This window comes from Pleurodeles waltl, chromosome 8 (assembly GCF_031143425.1).
Source record: "Pleurodeles waltl isolate 20211129_DDA chromosome 8, aPleWal1.hap1.20221129, whole genome shotgun sequence".
In the NCBI taxonomy this organism is placed as follows: domain Eukaryota; kingdom Metazoa; phylum Chordata; class Amphibia; order Caudata; family Salamandridae; genus Pleurodeles; species Pleurodeles waltl.
The window spans coordinates 1289618887-1289638466 of NC_090447.1; the positions used below are offsets into that span (position 1 = coordinate 1289618887).

At 47.8% G+C, this 19580-nt stretch overlaps 1 protein-coding gene across 2 annotated transcripts in view; it reads left to right on the forward strand.

Moving 5' to 3' along the window:
- SACS (sacsin molecular chaperone) overlaps positions 1-19580 on the forward strand; it is a 427729-nt gene that overhangs the window by 268956 nt on the left and 139193 nt on the right. For both annotated transcript variants that reach the window (XM_069202245.1, XM_069202246.1), the window contains one exon: positions 15830-15915. In XM_069202245.1, coding sequence (XP_069058346.1) covers positions 15830-15915 — 86 coding nt within the window. The remainder of the gene's footprint in view (positions 1-15829; positions 15916-19580) is intronic.

The window sequence follows — 19580 nt, forward strand, 5'->3', positions numbered from 1 at the left end:
CTTCGGCAAAGTCATTAGGTCTGGTTTCTAAGTGGTTGTGCAAGACTGGGTGAAGGCTCATAGCGATGGAGCGTAGGCTGAATAGAGGGACTATGTTAGTCCATCTGAAAAAGTTACCTTCTAAATTCCAGTGATGGTGGAGAAGGCCGCAAGGAGCAGGGAGAGGAGTCATTGCTGTAGCATGAAAAACAGGCCAGGTGTTGCAGACAGTCATTGCTGTAGTGCAAAAATCCTGTCAGGCATCACAGATTGTCATTGCTGTAGCGTTGCATTGGGGGTCACCACAGGCTGTTGATACTGTAGTGGTTGTCACTGGTAGTCACTGTCGCATCAAGCTTCAGTTTCACCTGAGCTTTGCATTGGCAGTTGGTACGGGCAGTAAGTTCTTGGCACCAAAAGGCCCATTTGCAGTTGCAAAGAGCCCAAAACTTCAGGATTTCTCCTTTTCTTCTGGCAGAAGCACAACTGATAACACACCAAGGGTCCAGGACCTGGGAGGCACCCCTTGGGGATCAGGAACTCACTTCAGTAGAAACCAGTAAGGCTCAGTCAGGGCTAGCTCCAGGTCCAGTCAGGTCCAGTGCAGCATGTCAGCTGGGCAGCTGCAGGGAGGCATCTGGAGTTTGTTGTATTCCTGTAGCTCAGAGCAGGATGCAAGTCAGCTGACCCATGGAGACACTCAGCCTGGGATGACAGCTGCATGTCCATTCTTCCTTCTCAGACAGTAGTAACCAAAGAACTTGGAGTGTACTGAAGAGGGCGTCTGAGGGTCCCATTATTTTTAAAGTTTTTTTGATGAGCAATTTTATTAGGTTTTATTGCATAAGTAAACAAAACAAACAGTAGCACGTAACGGTAAGCACCACGCAGTGCACATATTGAGGTCTGTTCACATTCACCAAGTCACCCCATTCAGTATATCTATCTGTCCCAATCCATAGTAGTTGGTCTGCTTACCCCAAATGTTTATGTGTTTCTTTGGGCACCCTCTAGCTTTATTGATACTTCAAGTTTGGCACACCAGACCATGCCTGCATGCCACATGAGAGGGTTGGTCAAACTGTGGATCTCCATTTTTAGGCAATATCTCATTTAGCCATCACCATTGCCATCCCAATCAAGGAGCGGTCATTGCAGGAGTCCCCCACCTCATTGACAACCCCCAATAATGATTGTTTCGGTGTGAGGGCAAAAGGGGTTCCTAGTATCTGGGTCAGAGTAGTCATGATATAATGTCAATGCATCTCAATCTCTCAGGGTGCTAGGTGTACCAGGGTTGAGTCCGTCTCCTCCAGTGGCCCAATCAAGTCCTCCGATTTCTGATGGTCCGGGAAGCCATCTGGGGCATTCGCATTCGCAACCAAGGTGCAATAGATTTGGGAGATGCTCCTCCCAATGCAACCATCGGGTGCTTTGGCTATAATGGACTGTATTCAGAGAGGTCTGTTAGCTGGGTCTTATAGGTTTGTAAGGCCCAATTGAACCTCATTGAATGAATTGATCTTGCACCCTGACCACATGTCCCCAGGATCCATGATGCCAATCTTATCCCACTTTGCAGAACCTTAAAGGTGTGGTGTGTGCCTAAGTTGTCTACTTCTTCACAGCAGAGTTTGTTCCATCAGGGTCCATTGCAATTCCTTTGCCGCTCCCCGCCAACATTGATAGACCACTGTAGTGAACTCTAGAAGATTTTGTGGGAGGGGTTCATCATAAAAGAACCTCGTCAGCCGGTCCAAATTCAGGATCAACAGTTCAGTCCTATAGGCCAGGTCATCCCCCCACCGGTCAGCCATTCATTCACAACTAATAGGTCTGTGGCTCCATAGTAAATAAGGAGATTAGCTATAGCCATCCCTCCATCGTAGATTGGTTTCCTAAGTTTGTTGTGGGCAATACGCGACAGGCGCATGGACCACAAGAAGGAGCAGGCCTATGCTGCCAAATTCTGAAGTCAGCTGCGCGGAAAGAGGAAGGGATAGTTTCGAAACATGGAAAGATAGCGAGGGAAAACCAACATTTAAAAAAAGGCTACAACTGCCTAATAATTGCAAGGGAATGGAGTCACAGCACTGGTGTTAGAGAGGTAAGGTTTAGGTCCCTCGTTTCATTTAGATCGCTGAAAATGTATACCCTCAGGTATCTGAAGGCTCTGTGTTGCACTGTGATGGGGGTGGGCCAGAAGGTCTCTTCTGCCCATCCCAGGGACAAGCTGCAATTTGTTGAGGTTGACCCATAGTCCCGACGCCATTGCATAGAGCTCCAGGATTTGCAAGCATCTTGGGTCCAAGGTCCGAAGGTGTGAAAGGGATAGCAAGATGTTGTCTGCATAAAAGGAGTTTATGTCTTATGTGCCATCTGCCCAACACCATCCCCACACCCAGGCATCACAGTGTAGTAGCTGGGCCGGTGGTCCTGGAGCCCAGTCCAATTTTTCTCAAAGACCTCAAACAAGAAAGACCAGCCCCCCAGTGTCAAAGGCTTTCTCGAGGAATAGTATGGCCAGTGAATCATCAAGCTCCTTTATTGGGGACATGGCCACATGTTCTCAACGGATGCAGTGGTGTGTACTGTGTCCCAGCATGAATCTGCATTGGTCTGGTTGGATCAGTTTGGGAAGGATTGACCGAAGTCTATTGGGTATAAGGTTGGCGAGGATTTTGACCTCAACATTGATCAGGGAGATGATTCTACAGGCAGCACAGTGATTGGTGGGTTGGTACAGTTTAGGAATGACCACAATGGTGGCCATATCCATTTCAGCTGGGAAGTGACCTCTGTCCACTGCTTCTGTGTAAAGATTGAGCATGTGAGGGGTGAGTAGTGAGGAATACTTGTGGTAGTATTCTGCAGCAAACCCATCTGCTCCCACCATCTTACTTGATTTTAATCCCTGTATCACTTCACAGATCTCCTCTTTCATGATTGGGCTGTCCAGAGGCATGTGATCGGCTGGGAAGAGTGTGTCGTGGGGTATATCCCAACAGATCGGGTGTCGTGTTTCACTTGGTGGGCGTTCTTTGCGTGTGTACAGGAGTTCAAAGTGCATGGCACAGACCACGCTTATGTCATCTGATGTCCACGCAGGGAGATTGTGTTTGTCAAATATTTATGGGACAATGCGGAAAGTCATGTCTCTACTGGCTAACCAGTACAGCAGTCTCCCTGATTTGTCACCGTGTTCATAGATCTTTTGTGAAGATGCTTTCCAACATTGGCATGCCTCTTCCAGAGCTGTTTAGCAGAGGGAGGTTCTTCCAGGGTTAGTTGGCAGCTGAGAATATCTGAAGGGTGCCGAGTATATTGTTGTTCAAGTATTAGGATGCAGACTCTAGGGCCGTCATGGAGTGGGCCTTATCTTTCTCATCCCTGCGAACATAGCCCTTAGCAGTATCCTGGACGGTGGCATCCACAGTGCCCCAGTTTCCAGCAAAGTAGTCCTCTAGCTTCACATCGAGAAGCTCTCCACATTTCTCCTCTTTAAGTTTCCATGCATTGAGGTGTCACATGGGTCTCAGGTTCACCCCTGATGCCACCCAGGGACACCATTACTGGGGAGTGATTGGAGATACCTCTGGGGTATATAGTAGTCGAGATCATATGTGACATGTCAGCTGCAGGGAGTACTACAAGGTCTATACGCTAGTTTGTTTTGTGGTAAGCTGATATGTGATTATACTCTGCAGAGCGTGGGAACCATGATCTCCAGCTGTCGCAAAGGACCAGGGTGTCCCTTCTGTCTGTGAGTCGTTTGTCTTTTGTTTATCGATCAGGGGTGTGGGGTAGCATTAAAATCCCCCCTTCCACATTATCCCCGGGGGTATCTCTGCGATGCCCCTTGTTAAGGCTTCTATGGTAGTAGCTTGCCCTCAAAGGAGGTTGTAGTTCCTGCCTTCAAATAAGCCCTCTTCCACCACATACCTGCCCAAGGGGTTCCTAATTATGTTAGTTACTGTCTGGGGAAGGGCTTTATGGAGGATAATCACCCCCCCACCCTGAGCCACGGGCAAGCCCTGCATGGTAAACCTGATCAAATACATACCATTTAAGGAAGGAACAGTGGGATCCCAACAGATGGGTTTCTTAGACCATCACAACTTGGACTTGGAGTTGCTTAGCATATTTTAGGATGGCTGTCCTCTTAATGCAGTTGAGAAGGCTGTTTGCATTCCACAACATGATCTGAAGTGTCATTCTGTGATTGAATGTGGATGCAAGTTTGAGTAGAAGACTGGATTGGGCACAGCTCCATAGACCTGGCGGGGGTTACTACACCAGTACAGCAGTTTCTCTGTTTCATTGGCATTAAGTGTGGGTGCGAGCATGTGCGTGCTACATAGCAAAAGTAAACGAACTACAACAATCCCATCCTCGCAACACCCCACACTTCCCCCCAATAAGCATCTGTCACCTTAAAGATCCCCATAACTAGAACTTAAACAAGTCAATGTTCACTGGGGATATGAGGTGGACCTTCTTCTTAATGATGGATTACGCTGGTGTGCGACTGCTGTAGGGAGATTCAAGAGTCAACAGTCAGAGGGAGAGGATCTCTAGGCCTTGTCTGCCTGGTCAAATCCCGGGTCTGTGACTGCCTCCCAGAAGCCTGCGGAGCCCCCGTCCTGTAGGGCGACACCTGAGGCCAAAGGTCACCGGGTACGCATTCGGCATCCAGTGCCCGCTGACAGCCCTCAGTGGGAGTTCAGGAGTCTTTGTTCTAGTTGCTGTCAGTTTGGGGTCTGAGGTCTGCAATCTTTTGCAGATCCTCTGCTCTGTTGCCCACCCTCAGGCCTCGTCCGGAGTTTCAAAGAAGTGGGCACGATCCTGAAAAATCACTTTTAGTCATGCAGGGTACATGAGCATATACTGGATGTTGAGGACCCTGAGTTTTTGTTTTACTTCATCAAAATATTTCCCCCTTTTCTGAGTTTTCTGAGAGTAGTCAGGGAATATCTTGATATGGGCAGATTGGAATTTCACTGGGACTGGCAATCTGGCTTCTCAAAGGATGGTGTCCATGTCACGATAGTTGAGCAGCCAAGCTATCATCAGGTAAGGAGGCGCCCAGGGGAAGAGGTGACGTGAGGGGGCAGCTGCTGGACCAGGCACCCATGGGCTCACTCCTGGGCACACCACTGTGAAAGTTTCCCTTGTGATAGGTAGAATTTCAGCCAGATCTCTAAAAATGTCTTGGCGGACGGGTTTTCGACCCCTTCAGGGAATCCTAGGAAGCAGAGGTTATTCATTCTCATCCTGTTTTCAGGATCTTCCACTTTTGCCTAAGGGTGGCAGTGGCACATTGATTTTGAGGGTAGGTATGTTGCCCTCCAGTGTGGAAATCCGTTCATATGCTGTAGTCCTCCTGACCGCCATGTTGCAGAGATCTTGCCTAAGAAATTCAACATCTACCTTTACTTCACCAAATTTGGCCTCCACTGCAGCGCAAGAGGCCTGAATCACGGTGAGAATGGCATTCATGTTGGCAGGGGCACTACTTGAGGGAATCCCTAGTCTGGGCTTTTGTGGGCCCCCCTCCTACTGGGTTTGTATATTTATCAATTTTAAGTTGAGTCCAAGTCGCAGTGGATTTGTTCTTCTCCATGACAGCACATATGTCGGGGTCTACTATGCTATCTTCATGTTGCGACTAGCCCACAGACTGTTATCGTGTGCCAGAGGAGATCTTTGGCAAAGAGAGTCTGTGACCTCATGGTGGGGGATGGCAACTCAGGGGTCCGTTGGTTGTAAGTGTAGTGTCTTTCACCAGTCTGCTTGCTCTAGAGTATGCTATGGGTAGTGCAAGCAGCTGGTGGACCACTGCAGGGCTTCAATCCCTGTGTTGGAGGGTAGATTCTCAGGAGTCTGTTGAATATAGATATTGTGTCCTTCATCAAGAAGTTTGCCTTAGAGGTTGCATTGGGCAGCATAAGCAACCAGTGAGCCCTGGTAAGTTAGTAGTCAATTCAATGTCTTCTCCTCCGTACCCCATCCAGGGTGTGTGTTGCTCGAAGATCAGCAGACTTCTCAGTCCCTCCACACCGCTAGGGTCAGGGCTCCATGTCAAGGAGGGAGGGGGAGAAAGAAGAAAAGAACTGGTAGCCCAGGGGCCCAAACACCCATCTGCCGGATCAATCGCTGGTACCCCAGGGCCCATCAGCCACACAGCCCCTTCAAAAGGCCACCCCTGCTGAGGTATGGTGGTCCCCGCAGCAGCCAGCAGGTCCAAGGGGCCAAGCACAGGCTGGCCTGGAGGCCAATTAGGCCACGCTCCAGCCAGAGGGAGTCATTTAGACCCGATCGCTGGCCTAGCCACAGCAGCAAATAGTGCAGATCAGAAGAGGGCCCCCCCACAGGCCCGAACCTCCTGTGGAGGGATCGAAGGGCCTGGGGCCTCTCTATCAGGACAGAGAAGTGGGAGAGGACCCTCCATTTACTGTATCTGTTTGTTGCAGCCATGTCGGAATATGGAGAACAGCACCACTGAGGGAGGATCACCTCGCAGCAGGAATTGGGGGTGCCCAGTGGGTGCCGGGAATGTCTAGCAACTTTGTCTGTGTTCCTCTCTGGCCCAGCACAGCAGATTGCGGGCTCAGTAGTTACAGATGGCAGAGGAAGTCCAGGAGCACCACTAGAGTGCGTCCACCATCTTGCCAATCAGGCCACACCTAGAGGTTCCTATTCTTATTCTTGGTGCTAGCTTTGAAATGGGGGAAGCTTCTTGAGTTTCCTCCTCTATAGATATGTTTGGATTTTCCTGCCTCCTTGCCATGGTCCCAGTCTATCTGCAGTCACAACTTCTAGTATGAAGTCCTTTGTGTGTGAGCTGAGGCAAGTGTGATGGGTGACAGCTCCACCCCTCTCATCAAGGCAGGATGGTCGATCCTCACAACATCCAGGCCCTCTTTTCTGTGGCTGCTGGGGTGGAATACACAAAGGCCAACTGCAAACTATTCCTAGTCATGAGACATAGGAGCTCCAGGCACCAAATGGCTAGGTCAGGAAAAGCCAACTTTCTAAAAGTGGCACTTTCAGAATTGTGACTTAAAATTTAACTTTACTGTTAAAGAGGGTTTTAAATTACAATTCCTTAGACACCAAACTGGATATTACTACCTGTTCCCAAACAAAAGTTATCACTTATTAAATGTATTAAGGTAACCCAATGTTATCCTATGGGAGAGTTTGGACTCACAACCTGAAATGTAATACTTAATGTCCAACAATTTAAATACACTGCACCCTGCCCTATGTTCTGTTTAAGGCCACGCTAGAGATAGCATATGTTTTAAAAAGGGAGGTTTAGGCCTGGCAACACATGTATTTTATCACATCAAAATGGCAGTTTAAAACTGCACATACAGACTGCAATGGCAGGTCTGAGACATGTTTTAAAGTGCTACTTAAGTGGCTGGCACAATCAGTGTTGCATGCCTATTAGTAGCAATTAATTTTAAGGCACTCTATACCTGTAGTACCACTTTACTAGGGACTTATAAGTAAATTCAATGTGCCAACTGGGTGTATGCTAATTTTACCATGTTTAAAGGAGAGAGCACAATCACTGGTTAGTAGTAGTAAAGTGTAGAGTTCTAAAAGCCAACAAAATCAAATCCAGCAAAATAGGAGGAGTAAACGAAAAAGATTGGGGATGACCCTGCAGAGAGTCCCAGGTCCAACAGGGTGTTATTTTAATTCCCTGTGTCACTCTTTTCTGTGGGAATATTTTTCAGCATCAGTGGTTAAACATGTATGGTGCTTGCAAGAAAGAATTATGTACCAGGACACACCGTGAACGTCCAAAAAGTCCAATCCTTAATGTGCTTGATCAATCAGGGCACCTCAAGGGTATGTAGTACGTCATGAGGATTTTATTCATCCACTGTCATATGATTCCAATCAAAGCAACAGCTAGTCCAATGACAATACAGCTGACACATGTTCGGGCAGATATCCTATATCCTGGACTTACTGAGAGTCCTATGTGAGAAGTATACATGGAGCATATAAGATTGCTTTTGTACAGTACAGAGCTGCGACCTTGATAAGTCGTGGTTGTAAGGGTCCATCGCACGTTTGTGGATGCGGGCATTACCTAGGGCAGGACTGGAGTAAATGTAAGCCTTTTTTTACACTCTTAGGGCTCTAATAAATATAGAAGTGTGTTTTGTGAATTTCAGTGGTCTTGCACGTTTGTGGATCTGTGTTTTGTATTAGCATGTCCTTCCCAAAGCCCTCAAATTGACCTTAATGACACCCATTTGTAAGTAATTGTTTCTCATTTTCCCCACCGCTCCCCTGGTGCCTCACACATATACTACAAACTTGTATATATACATGTGTCACTATCACTGCGGGTAGATGTTTGCACAATAAAGATAGGAGAAGCAGATCCTGAGATTTTGCAGAAACAAATATTGAATTGCTTACATGAAATATGAGTAAGATATGTTTATAAGCTCACTGTAATTTTTGAAGTTCTTATTTTTAAAGAAAACATTGTTCAAATAAACTTTTTGATTTGCACATGCGAAATGATTTTCCTGGAATATAAAACCTGACAATGGTTACAGTGCATATATATTCTTATTTAAAGTAAGCACTTTATTTACGTGAACAAAATATTGCATGTACTGGGGGAAGCCACATTTCCAAGATGCATGTCAACTGCTGGAGCTGCTGAAAACAATTAATCTCATGCAGTACTATGAGAGCACGCCCTTGGAAGTGGAATTATACATCTGCAGCCAATACAAAGGCACTGAGAGAAAAATACAGCTCGCAGCCCCCTCTGTCTGTAATTTAGAAAGGTCACAAAAGCTCTGTCGGCAACAAAAGCTGAGAAGCCAAAGCTAAAAATATAAAAATGTAAAGAACGGTCCAACAGATTTAATGTATGGTCATTGAGAGGCCTATTTCAATCATTATTTGTAAGGGTTATTGTGATGGAAATATTTGCATGGCTACGTACACATCACTTTTGTTTGTATGCAACCATTCCCATGTGTTTTCTGCATGCTCAATTATTCTTGTGCATATTTCCACAGCTGCACCTCGACATGCAGGCTTGCATGTGGGTGAAATGTATTTGAGTGACTCATTTGTTGTCAGCTTACTCTCGGGTGACAATTTCTTACGTTTCTTGTTTAGACACTCCATTAATGCACTTTTTGGCATAATGTATGTTGTGTTAAGCTACACCAATGTTCAATGGGCTAGTTAATTCTGACCCAAATTTAGATAGTTGAGGTACAAGATGTTTTAACTTTATACAGTATCTAACAAAACCGGGCAGAGAGTGAGAAGCATACTCACCCACTGTCCCAATTGCACATATAAAATAACAAAAAAGGTGAATATGTCACCACATACCTGCACCACATACCTGCACCCTAACACAAAATTACCAGATTCTCCTTAAATCATGATCAAATCCTCTTGCAGGTTCCTAAAAAGACCCCTCACCCACCAATCTAGTTGGTGGTATGCTTCTTCATAGGGGTCCCACCTGGATGCCTAGCGCATCAGGGATGTGCTTCAACACCCGATTAGAGCAGAGTGGATTTGAATATTTTAGGCAGATCCCAATGAATATTAGGAGAAGTGTATAAAAATTGTCTCAAAGGCACTGAGCAAACTGTTGTGCTTCAATAATGATGTCTTCAGACAAGATTGAAAACAGTAGGGGATGTGATGAGAGATATCATGGTCGACATGTTTCAGCCAAATCCCTACACCTGCCCACTAAGGGTCAATATGGGTTTCTTCAGGACCTTCTTGCATGCTCCCTAAGGCATGCGCAATACCGCAACCAGTAACTTACCGTTTTGTCTGCATTTTCAATCCTTTCAAGTATCTGTAGGGAGAGAAACATAGAAAAAGATACAGTTGAGTCTCAATATTTGCTGTGGTGAGACTAGTTTCAGTTAGAAGTCACTAAAATCAAATTGTGCGCACTTCATGCACTTTTACTTCTAGGTGCCTTAAGTGCCAGAACCTACATAAATGTGAATTCAGATAAAAAGTCCTCGTGGAACATTATAGTCCCTCCTTCAAGTTCATCAAACGCTATTATAATGTTGCTTAGATAAGCTTCATGCATCGCTATACTCTTTTATGTGAAACATAGATTAACATTGCCTTATATGCCGTAGTGTTCTACTTATTAGTCTGTCTCATGCAGAACCTCATGTGGTCTATCTGAAAGTCAACAAAGTTCCCAACAAACATCCTTAACAGTCGATAGATTATTGCCTCCTGGACGGTCCGGGGGGACGAGTCCTGAAGTCACACACTGAAAAACACATCATTCTAATCGCAACAAGTCACACACTGAAAGACACATCATTCTAGTTGCAAAATATTCATAATTAAATTATTTTGAATAACATTGTAGTGTGCTTACATGGCCCCCTACTTACTTGTCAAGTGTAGTCGCCCATCTCCAATCCTATTTGGATCCCTGGTGCTCCGAATCCTTGTTGTGTGAGCCGCCATTACAGATAAAGTAGTCGGCGTGGGCCACGATGTGAAAAGTAGGGGATGGTGATGGAGGCGTGTAACCACCTCTGTGGGTGTCCGCGTGGTTAAGGGAATGGGGACATTTTGTCAATTACCAATAAGCAGATAGACCTCTGGGCACCTGTGTAGCACTGTGATTCACAAGAATAGTCCTACTATACTGTCACTAGGAGTGATGTATATATTTCTCCTACCTAAACAATGTCTGAGCACAGCATAATAAGCCTAGTCTGTCCTTCGGGTTTCCCCCCTGGGGGTACATCATCCCTCATACTCGTAGGAAGAAGCCTGTAGTCTAGAGAGAGATCAATCAATCAATCAGGGGATTTATAAAGCACACTACTCACCCGGTAAGGTCTCAAGGCGCTATGGGGGGGGGGAGGGAGCTACTGGTCGAAAAGCCAAGTCTTGAGGTGTTTCCTGAAAGATAGAAGGTCTTGGGTCAGGCGGAGGTGGAGTGGTAGGGAGTTCCAGGTCTTTGCGGCAAGGTGAGAGAATGATCTTCCTCCGGTGGTTGTGCGGTGGATGCGAGGAACATAGGCGAGGGCGTGGTTGGCAGAACGAAGGTTGCGGGTGGGGGTGTGAAAGGTGATTCTGTCATTGAGGTAGGCGGGTCCTGTGTTGTGGAGGGCCTTGTGTGCGTGGATGAGGATTTTGAAGGTGATCCTCTTTGATTCTGCAGAGCAGGCGGAGGGTGTTGTAGCAGGAAGAGGAGATGGCATTGACCTGCTGAGTCATGCTGAGTGTGGAATCCAGGATGAAGCCCAAGTTGCATGCATGAGAGGTGGGTGAGGGTGCGGGTACTAGGGAGGTGGGCCACCAGGAGTCGTTTCAGGATGAGGGGTTGGTGCCGAAGATGATTAATTCTATCTTGTCTGTGTTTAACCTGAGGTGGCTTGATTCCATCCAGCTGGCGATGACGTGGAGTCCTTTGTGGAGGTTGGTGGAGTCCTTTGTGGAGGTTGACCTTTGCGGTAGTGGCATCTTTCGTGAGGGAGATGATGAGCTGAGTGTTGTCAGCGTAGGAGACCATGTTGATGTGGTGTGTTCGTGCGATGTTTCCGAGGGGGGCTATGTACACGTTGAAAAGTGTGGGGCTGAGTGAAGATCCTTGAGGAACGCCACAGGTGATGTTGGAGGCTTCTGAGAGGAACAGCGGGAGGCGGACTCTTTGGGTCCTGTCCGTGAGAAATGACGAGATCCAGTCCAGGGCTTTGTCGCGGATTCCAGCGTTGTGGAGGCGTGTGCGGAGAGTGTGGTGGCATAGCGTGTCGAAAGCTGCAAAGAGGTCCAGGAGGATGAGTGCTGCTGTTTCTCCTTTGTCGAGCATGGTCCTGATGTCGTCTGTTGCAGCAATGAGTGCAGTCTCCGTGCTGTGGTTTTTGCGGAATCCGGATTGGGAGGTGTTGAGTGCCTTGTTGTCTTCCAGGTACCGGGATAGTTGATTGTTCACGATGTTTTCGATGACCTCAGCTGGGAAAGGGAGGAGGGAGATAGGTTGGTAGTTCTTGGGGTCGTCAGGGTCTGCCTTGGGTTTCTTTAGCAAGGCGTTGATTTCTGCATGCTTCCATCTCTCTGGGAAGGTGGCTGATTCGAAGGAACTGTTGATGGTGTGGCAGAGATGGGGGGCAATGATGGTGTTGGCTTTGTTGAAGATGTGGTGTGGGCAGGGGTCTGATGGTGATCCGGAGTGGATGGTAGCCATGGTGTTCGCGGTGTCTTCTGTGTTGACCGGGGTCCAGGTGTGGAGGAGGTGGGTGTTGCTTGGTGTGTAGGGCTCGGGAGTGTTTGTAGTTAGCTGGTGGGACTGGGAGTTAAAGCTGTGGACCAGGCGTCTGGCCATCTAGGCAAGTAGCTGCTGGGAAGCAGTCAGCAATCAGCATGAATTAGTGGTCATCTGGCTGGAATCTCCCTCTAATGTGTCTGGGACAAAGGGGTGTTTGTATAATAAAACAGCTGACATTCTAAGAAATAGTCCCCAAGTATAAGTGTGTGTTTTCTGTTAATGTTGGAGACACAGCATACCACATTTGTTGGCAACCCTATCTGACTCCAGCCTTGTAGAAAGCACAATGTGAAATAAATGTCCTACTAAGAACGTAATGCTTTCCTAGGCAAAAGTACAATGAGATAAAGAAAATAAAACAGCACCGCAAATGTTATTGCTAGAAAAATAAAGTAATGCTGAATAAAATGTAACGGGGTTAAAGTGCACAGCGGCAGGCCTAGTTAGCTTAAACCAATGTGTCTAAAACATAGCTAAAATAACTATACAACAAGACAAAGAGAAGATTACCCCAACTGACCAACTACAACTGTATGTTCCTGGACTGCACAGGTGCATTGTGGGAGATTGAGTTATCCTAATCCTAAAAGGCAATCCAGAGCTTCTGATTCTGAGCCCTTGGCATGTGCTGCTGAACACTTTTCTCCTCAAAAGAAACAAGGAAGAAGTTCTGAAAGTTTGAAAACTTTTTACAAAGTTTTGCTAAAAAGCTCCATTGGGAGACCGGCTTGATGTTGAGAGCCAAGCCTCCGCCATCGAAAGGCAAATTAGTTTGTCCCTCTAAAAGCTCCTCAGCTCCTCAGTGAGGACAAAGACTACCAGGGGCTCACTGAGCCATTGCTCTGCAGTGGACTGCCATCGTCGAATTGAACTCCAGATCTAAGGAACACTAGGAGTTGACATTGAGAGAAAAGCTCCAAGAAAAAGACTAAGGGGGTTATTCTAACTTTGGAGGAGGTGTTAATCCGTCCCAAAAGTGACGGAAAAGTGACGGATTTACCACCAGCCGTATTACGAGTCCATTATATCCTATGGAACTCGTAATACGTCTGGTGGTATATCCGTCACTTTACCGTCACTTTTGGGACGGATTAACACTCCTCCAAAGTTAGAATAACCCCCTAAGTCCAAAAGTAAACTTTTGACCAGGACCTAACGCTCACCATGTCCTATCTGCGCTCCATTGCAGTCGGCCTAAAACTTTGACTTTGTCCCAATCCAGCCGAACCAGATAGCTGCAAGTAGCGCTTTATGCTTTTTGTCACTAGAAGGCACATTTTTTAGTTAATCTTTAAAAAAACTCATATCTCCGGTTCCCTACATTGTATTTTTGTCATTTTGGTATAATTTTAAAGATAAAAATATTCTCTATTTTTATAAATTGATGTTGAATAATTATTGTGTTGTGTATTTTACTAATTTACTGTTTTGGTGATATTAAATGCTTTACACTTACCTGCCCCCTACGTTAAGCCTGACTGCTTGTTGCCAAGCTACCAAGAATTGAGCAAGAATTTATTTATTGAGACTTTAATGAACCTTATTAGTGATTGTGTAATATTACTAGCTGAAGGTGCATACCTCCACCTACCAACAATCCAGTTTCCTGTAATGTAGCATCACAGACAAGTGTGAATGTAATTTGAAGTGTACAGGGCACACATCACAGAGGTGTGTGGATTTAATATTGCAAAGCTGGTCAGTGGATGACTTTACAGCATGAAGTCTGGGATTCCATTGTTGTGTGCCCAGCTATGTTCTTGATTTCTCAATCACCCTTTCTTTACTACTCATAGTAGCCTGGTTCCTAGGCAGGTGCAAGGATCAACAGACCTGCATTGTTGTCATTCTCCTGTTCCAATTTAGGCAGTTACTGCCCAACCTCCATTTAGGGTTACCCATATACCTTACATATTTGGGTGGTTGTTATGCAGCAGAGCTAGTGCCTGATTAAATTATAAACTAGGCAGGTTACAAGCATGGATGCTTTATGAACTACACATAATAGTGGGGGCTTATCCTTACACCACCTTCCAGTTAAGATAATTGCCCTTATTTTTCCTTTAGGCTATAAAGCATTGCCAGTATAAGATCTTTAGCTCTATACAGAGGTAGCATCAAGTCCCTGAAAGTATTCAGGTCTCTTCTAAGTCTCCACAATCCACTGTCATCAATAGTTGAGTGACAGCAGTCATCACTGCCTGGATGGAATGAATTAGCAATGGGCAGGAGGAAACAGGCAGTTCAGAGAAGCTTGTGAAGAAAAGAGCTGTCAAAATCACAATGGCTGCAATAAATGCAGCATGTTAACATTTGCTCTGGACTTGAGAGTCCTCTCCTATAATTTAAAAGAGACTTTATTTTCATTATGGTTCCTGGAAGGATTCACTTTAAGCAGAAATAAACCACAAAACACCTAGGTAAATAAATACTAAAAAGGTCAGTGTGACATAATTAGTACTCAACATTAAAGCTTAGGAATTTTGCATGTAGGCCCTGTTATATGGGAATTCTGCGCCTCACAATTATATGTTGACCGCTGTTCCCTCAACTGGATTTACCAGGTGCGGGGACACTGGATCTGAGCTTACCTGCTGAAAAATCCTGTCGGTAAAATAGTTTTGGGAAAGGACTGTATTGAAGCACAAACTTGTTTCCCGGCCCCTGCCCACCTCCCCCCAAAGCACGGGGGAGCATGTAATACTCCACCCTGCCAAGAAACATTCTCCACTACCCTCTCCCATTGCTCCCTCACCTCTCCGTTTCCTCTCACTTCACACAAGAGTCTGTGCACACACACATTTACCACTTGCTTAGAGTAGGTGCAGACGAAGCTCATTAAAGCTACCAGATTGGGAGTTCCATGCAAAATTTAGCCCAGTAAATCTTGCTCTGCACAGTTAGCCCCTACCTCTAGCGGTTTAACTCGTAATTGCAGGCATTTAATGCTGAGGGGCCAAATGGTATGAGATTAAATTTGCGCATAATCCCCTCATACAATTCGCACTACTGTAATCAGCCCCCTAGTATGATTATGGCAAATTAAAAAGGTTTATTTCTACTGAGGGTTTAGATGTTTTTAAAATCTCCTCCATTCTTTATCTATCACACATTACTGAGTGTGTAAATGTTTCAGAAATTGCCAGTCCCACTTCATGTGCTTTAAGGTTCAATTGTCGCTCTTAAATATCAATAGACATGTTCCAAACACAGATGCACCAATGATTGTCTTACATTATTGTTTCTTCAGGTTGGCTTACTGTATCTCAAATAGTGGGATCGGCTTGGGAAGTTGTGTCAATTTACTGTCTTGAACAAATTTTACTGTAATCTAAAAAATGTAATCAACACGTTTCTCTCCAAAATAGAAAATAGAAATATGTGTCAAGCCTGAAGAACAAATATAAACAGAACCTGAGAAATCATGTATGATGTGTTATTATTCAACAGCATTATATATTGCACTTCCTCTCTAAAGGTCTAAAGGTGCGGCACAGCTAATATTTAAATCTTTATTTATTTTAGGCAGATTTGGCCAAACAACCCCTCCACTTGTGGACTTCCTTAAAGACATATTGAGAAGATATCCAGAAGGGGGACAAATCCTTAAGGTATTTGTTATTGTCCTTTGGAGACAAGTTGCTTAGCTATTATTATTTGTCTTTTTTACTGTATTCTTTGCCTTGCTTTATTGTGCCTTTTGATCCATTTTGCTTCCATTTGTGCTTTTGCTTCCATTTGTGCCTTTTTTTACTGTTGTAACCACTTTTTTCGCCCCTTGTGCGCTCCCCCTTGCCGCTTTCCCCTGCCGCTGCCTCCCTGCGGCCCGCCCCCCTCGCGCCCCCATTCGCCACTCCGTCCTGCCTCCCAGCTGCTCCTCCCTCCCCCTCCCTTCTTAATGGCTGGCGCTGCGCGTCGAGGGTGAGCGACCTCTGACCTGTTTTCGGTCAAGAGCTCGCCCCCCCACATCCGCAGCACCACCCTGCTGTGTCCGTGTCCCTGACCCACGCTGCTGCTAGCGTGTTCGAGGCCCGTCTAGTGGACTTCTGGTAAGCTTCATTGAACCCGTCTGCATTGTGCCGTTTTCGCCGTATTTGTGACTGTATTCTGTGCCTTGCTTTATTGTGCAATGATCCATTTTGCTTCCATTTGTGCTTTTGCTTCCATTTGTGCCTTTTTTTACTGTTGTAACCATTTTTTTCGCCCCTTGTGCGCTACCCCTTGCTGCTTTCCCCTGCCGCCCTGCGGCCCCACCCCCTTCGCGCCCCCATTCACCGCTCCCTCCCGCCTCCCAGCTGCTCCTCCTTCCCCCCTCCCTTCTTAATGGTTGGCGCTGTGCTGCGCGCCCGCTTGCCTCTGGCACACCAGAGGCAAGCCCGTCTTCGCCCGTCCGCGCCTGGACCGCACCCAGCACCACCCCTCCTGGTCCGCACGACCCTTGCACAACCAGACGCCGCTACTCTGCCAACCAGCTCATCGCCCTCAACCCCGGCCGCTCCACAACATGTTTCCAGTCATCCCCAAAGAACACCAAGGGACCATTCTCCTGCCACACCTGCAACTTCACCTGCGACAGAACAAGGAAACCTGCAACAACCGCAACAAACCACCTCCACTGCATACTCCTCAACACACGCTCCGCACGCAAGCACGCCATCGAGCTTTGGGACCTGCTCGACACCTCCGCCCCAGACGTAGCCTTCCTGACCGAAACCTGGTGGAACGACTCCTCAGCACCTGACAACGCCATAGCCATCCCGGACGGCTACAAGATCACCAGGAGGGATCGCCCCAACGGAATCGGAGGAGGAATAGCCATCGCCCACAAATCCACCCTCAAAATCCACACCCACACGGACGACACCCTCAAGACCGCCGAACACCTTCACTTCCGGATCCACACTGACCCTAACACCACTCTCAGAGGAACGCTCATCTACCGACCCCTAGGACCACAAGCACCCTTCTGCGACTCCATCGCCGACCTCACGAGCACCCACGCGCTCACCTCCACGGACTACATCCTCCTTGGAGACCTCAATTTCCACCTGGAGAACAACAACAACGCCAACACCACATCTCTGATCGACAACCTCTCCAACCTCGGCCTCAGACAACTGGTCAACACACCCACCCACATCGCCGGCCACACACTTGATCCGATCTTCTCCGCAAGCAACCACGTCAACTTTAACTACACCACTGAACTCCACTGGACCGACCACCACTGCATCCACTTCACATTCAAGAAGCACATCGAACACCTCCGCACCCAACTACCACCACTCCGCCGCTGGAGCAAAGTCACCGAAGACCAGCTGACCAACACCCTCGCCCAGAACCCGCCCACCGACTCCACCCACCCAGACACCGCCGCACTCAACCTACAACAGTGTTTCAACGACTGCCCCCAACACCCTCGCACCACTCAAGAGGTCCACCGACAACCAAGGAAAGAAAAAAGCCGACTGGTTCACTGAAGAACTCCTCACCTCCAAACGCACCTGCCAGAAACTAAAGAAGAAATGGCTCCTCGAACACACACCTGACAGCCTTACAGCCCACAAGGAGGCCACCCGCAAGCACCACCAGTTAATCAGGCTCGCCAAACGATCCCACTTCACAGAACGCCTGAACAACAACGCACACGACAGCAAAGAACTCTTCTGCATCGTGAAAGAGCTCTCCAACCCCAGCGCCAAAGTCAACGACATCCCACCATCCCAAGAACTCTGCGACGCCCTGTCCACCTTCTTCTATCAGAAGATCGCCGACATCCACAACAGCCTCAACACCACGCATCCGTCATGCCCCACCCCGACAACTCCACCTGCACCAACAGCCTGACCACCTGGACCCACGTAGACGACGCTGAAACTTGCAAGATCATGAACTCCATCCACTCAGGATCCCCTTCAGACCCATGCCCCCACCACGTTTACAACAAAGCCGACTCAACCATCGCCCCCCAACTTCGAAAGGTCATCAACTTATCCTTCGAAACCGCAACTTTCCCGGAAAGCTGGAAGCACGCCGAAATCCACGCCCTCCTCAAGAAACCCAAGGCAGACCCCAACGACCTCAAAAACTTCCGTCCGATCTCCCACCTCCCCTTCCCGGCGAACGTCACCGAGAAGATCGTCAACTCTCATCCTGGACCCCTCCCAGTCCGGTTTCAGACGTAACCACAGCACCAAGACTGCTCTCCTCGCCGCCACAGATGACATCAGACAGCAAATGGACAACCCTCATACTCCTGGACCTCTCTGCAGCTTTCGACACGGTTTGCCACTGCACCCTATTAACACACCTCCACGAAGCCGGAATACAAGAAAAAGCCCTCAACTGGATCTCCTCTTTCCTCTCCGGCAGAACCCAGAGAGTCCGACTCCCACCCTTCCGCTCCGAACCCACCAACATCATCTGCGGCGTACCCCAAGGCTCCTCGCTAAGCCTGACGCTGTTCAACGTCTACATGGCCCCCCTCGCACAACTGACCCGTCAGCACAACCTCAACATTCTCTCTTACGCCGACGACACCCAGCTCATCCTCTCCCTCACCAAAGACCCACACACCGCCAAAGCCAACCTCCATGAGGGAATGAAGTCCATCGCCGAGTGGATGAGAAATAGCCACCTGAAGTTGAACTCCGACAAGACGGAGGTCCTCATCCTCGGACGCACCCCCTCGGCCTGGGACGACTCCTGGTGGCCCACCTCGCTGGGACCCCCACCAACGCCAGCCAACCACGCACGCAACCTGGGTTTCGTCCTCGACTCCGCCCTCACCATGTCCAAGCAGGTCAATGCAGTTTCCTCCTCCTGCTACAACACCCTCCGCATGCTCCGCAGAATCTACAAATGGATCCCGACAGAAACCAGAAGAACGGTGACCTAGGCCCTCGTCAGCAGTAGACTAGACTACGGCAACGCACTCTACACAGGCATCCCAGCAATAGACATCTGATGCCTCCAACGCCTCCAAAACGCCTCCGCTCGACTGGTCCTCGACGTACCCCGCTGATGCCACATCTCCCACCACCTAAAAGACCTCCACTGGCTCCCCGTGGACAAGAGGATCACCTTCAAGCTCCTCACCCACGCTCACAAGGCACTCCACAACGCCGGACCAGCCTACCTGAACAAAAGACTCTACTTTTACATCCCCTCCCGCAACTCCGCTCCACCAACCTCGCCCTCGCCTTCGTTCCCCGCATCCAACGCAAGACCTCCGGCGGCAGATGCTTCTCCTTCCTTGCCGCCAAGACCTGGAACA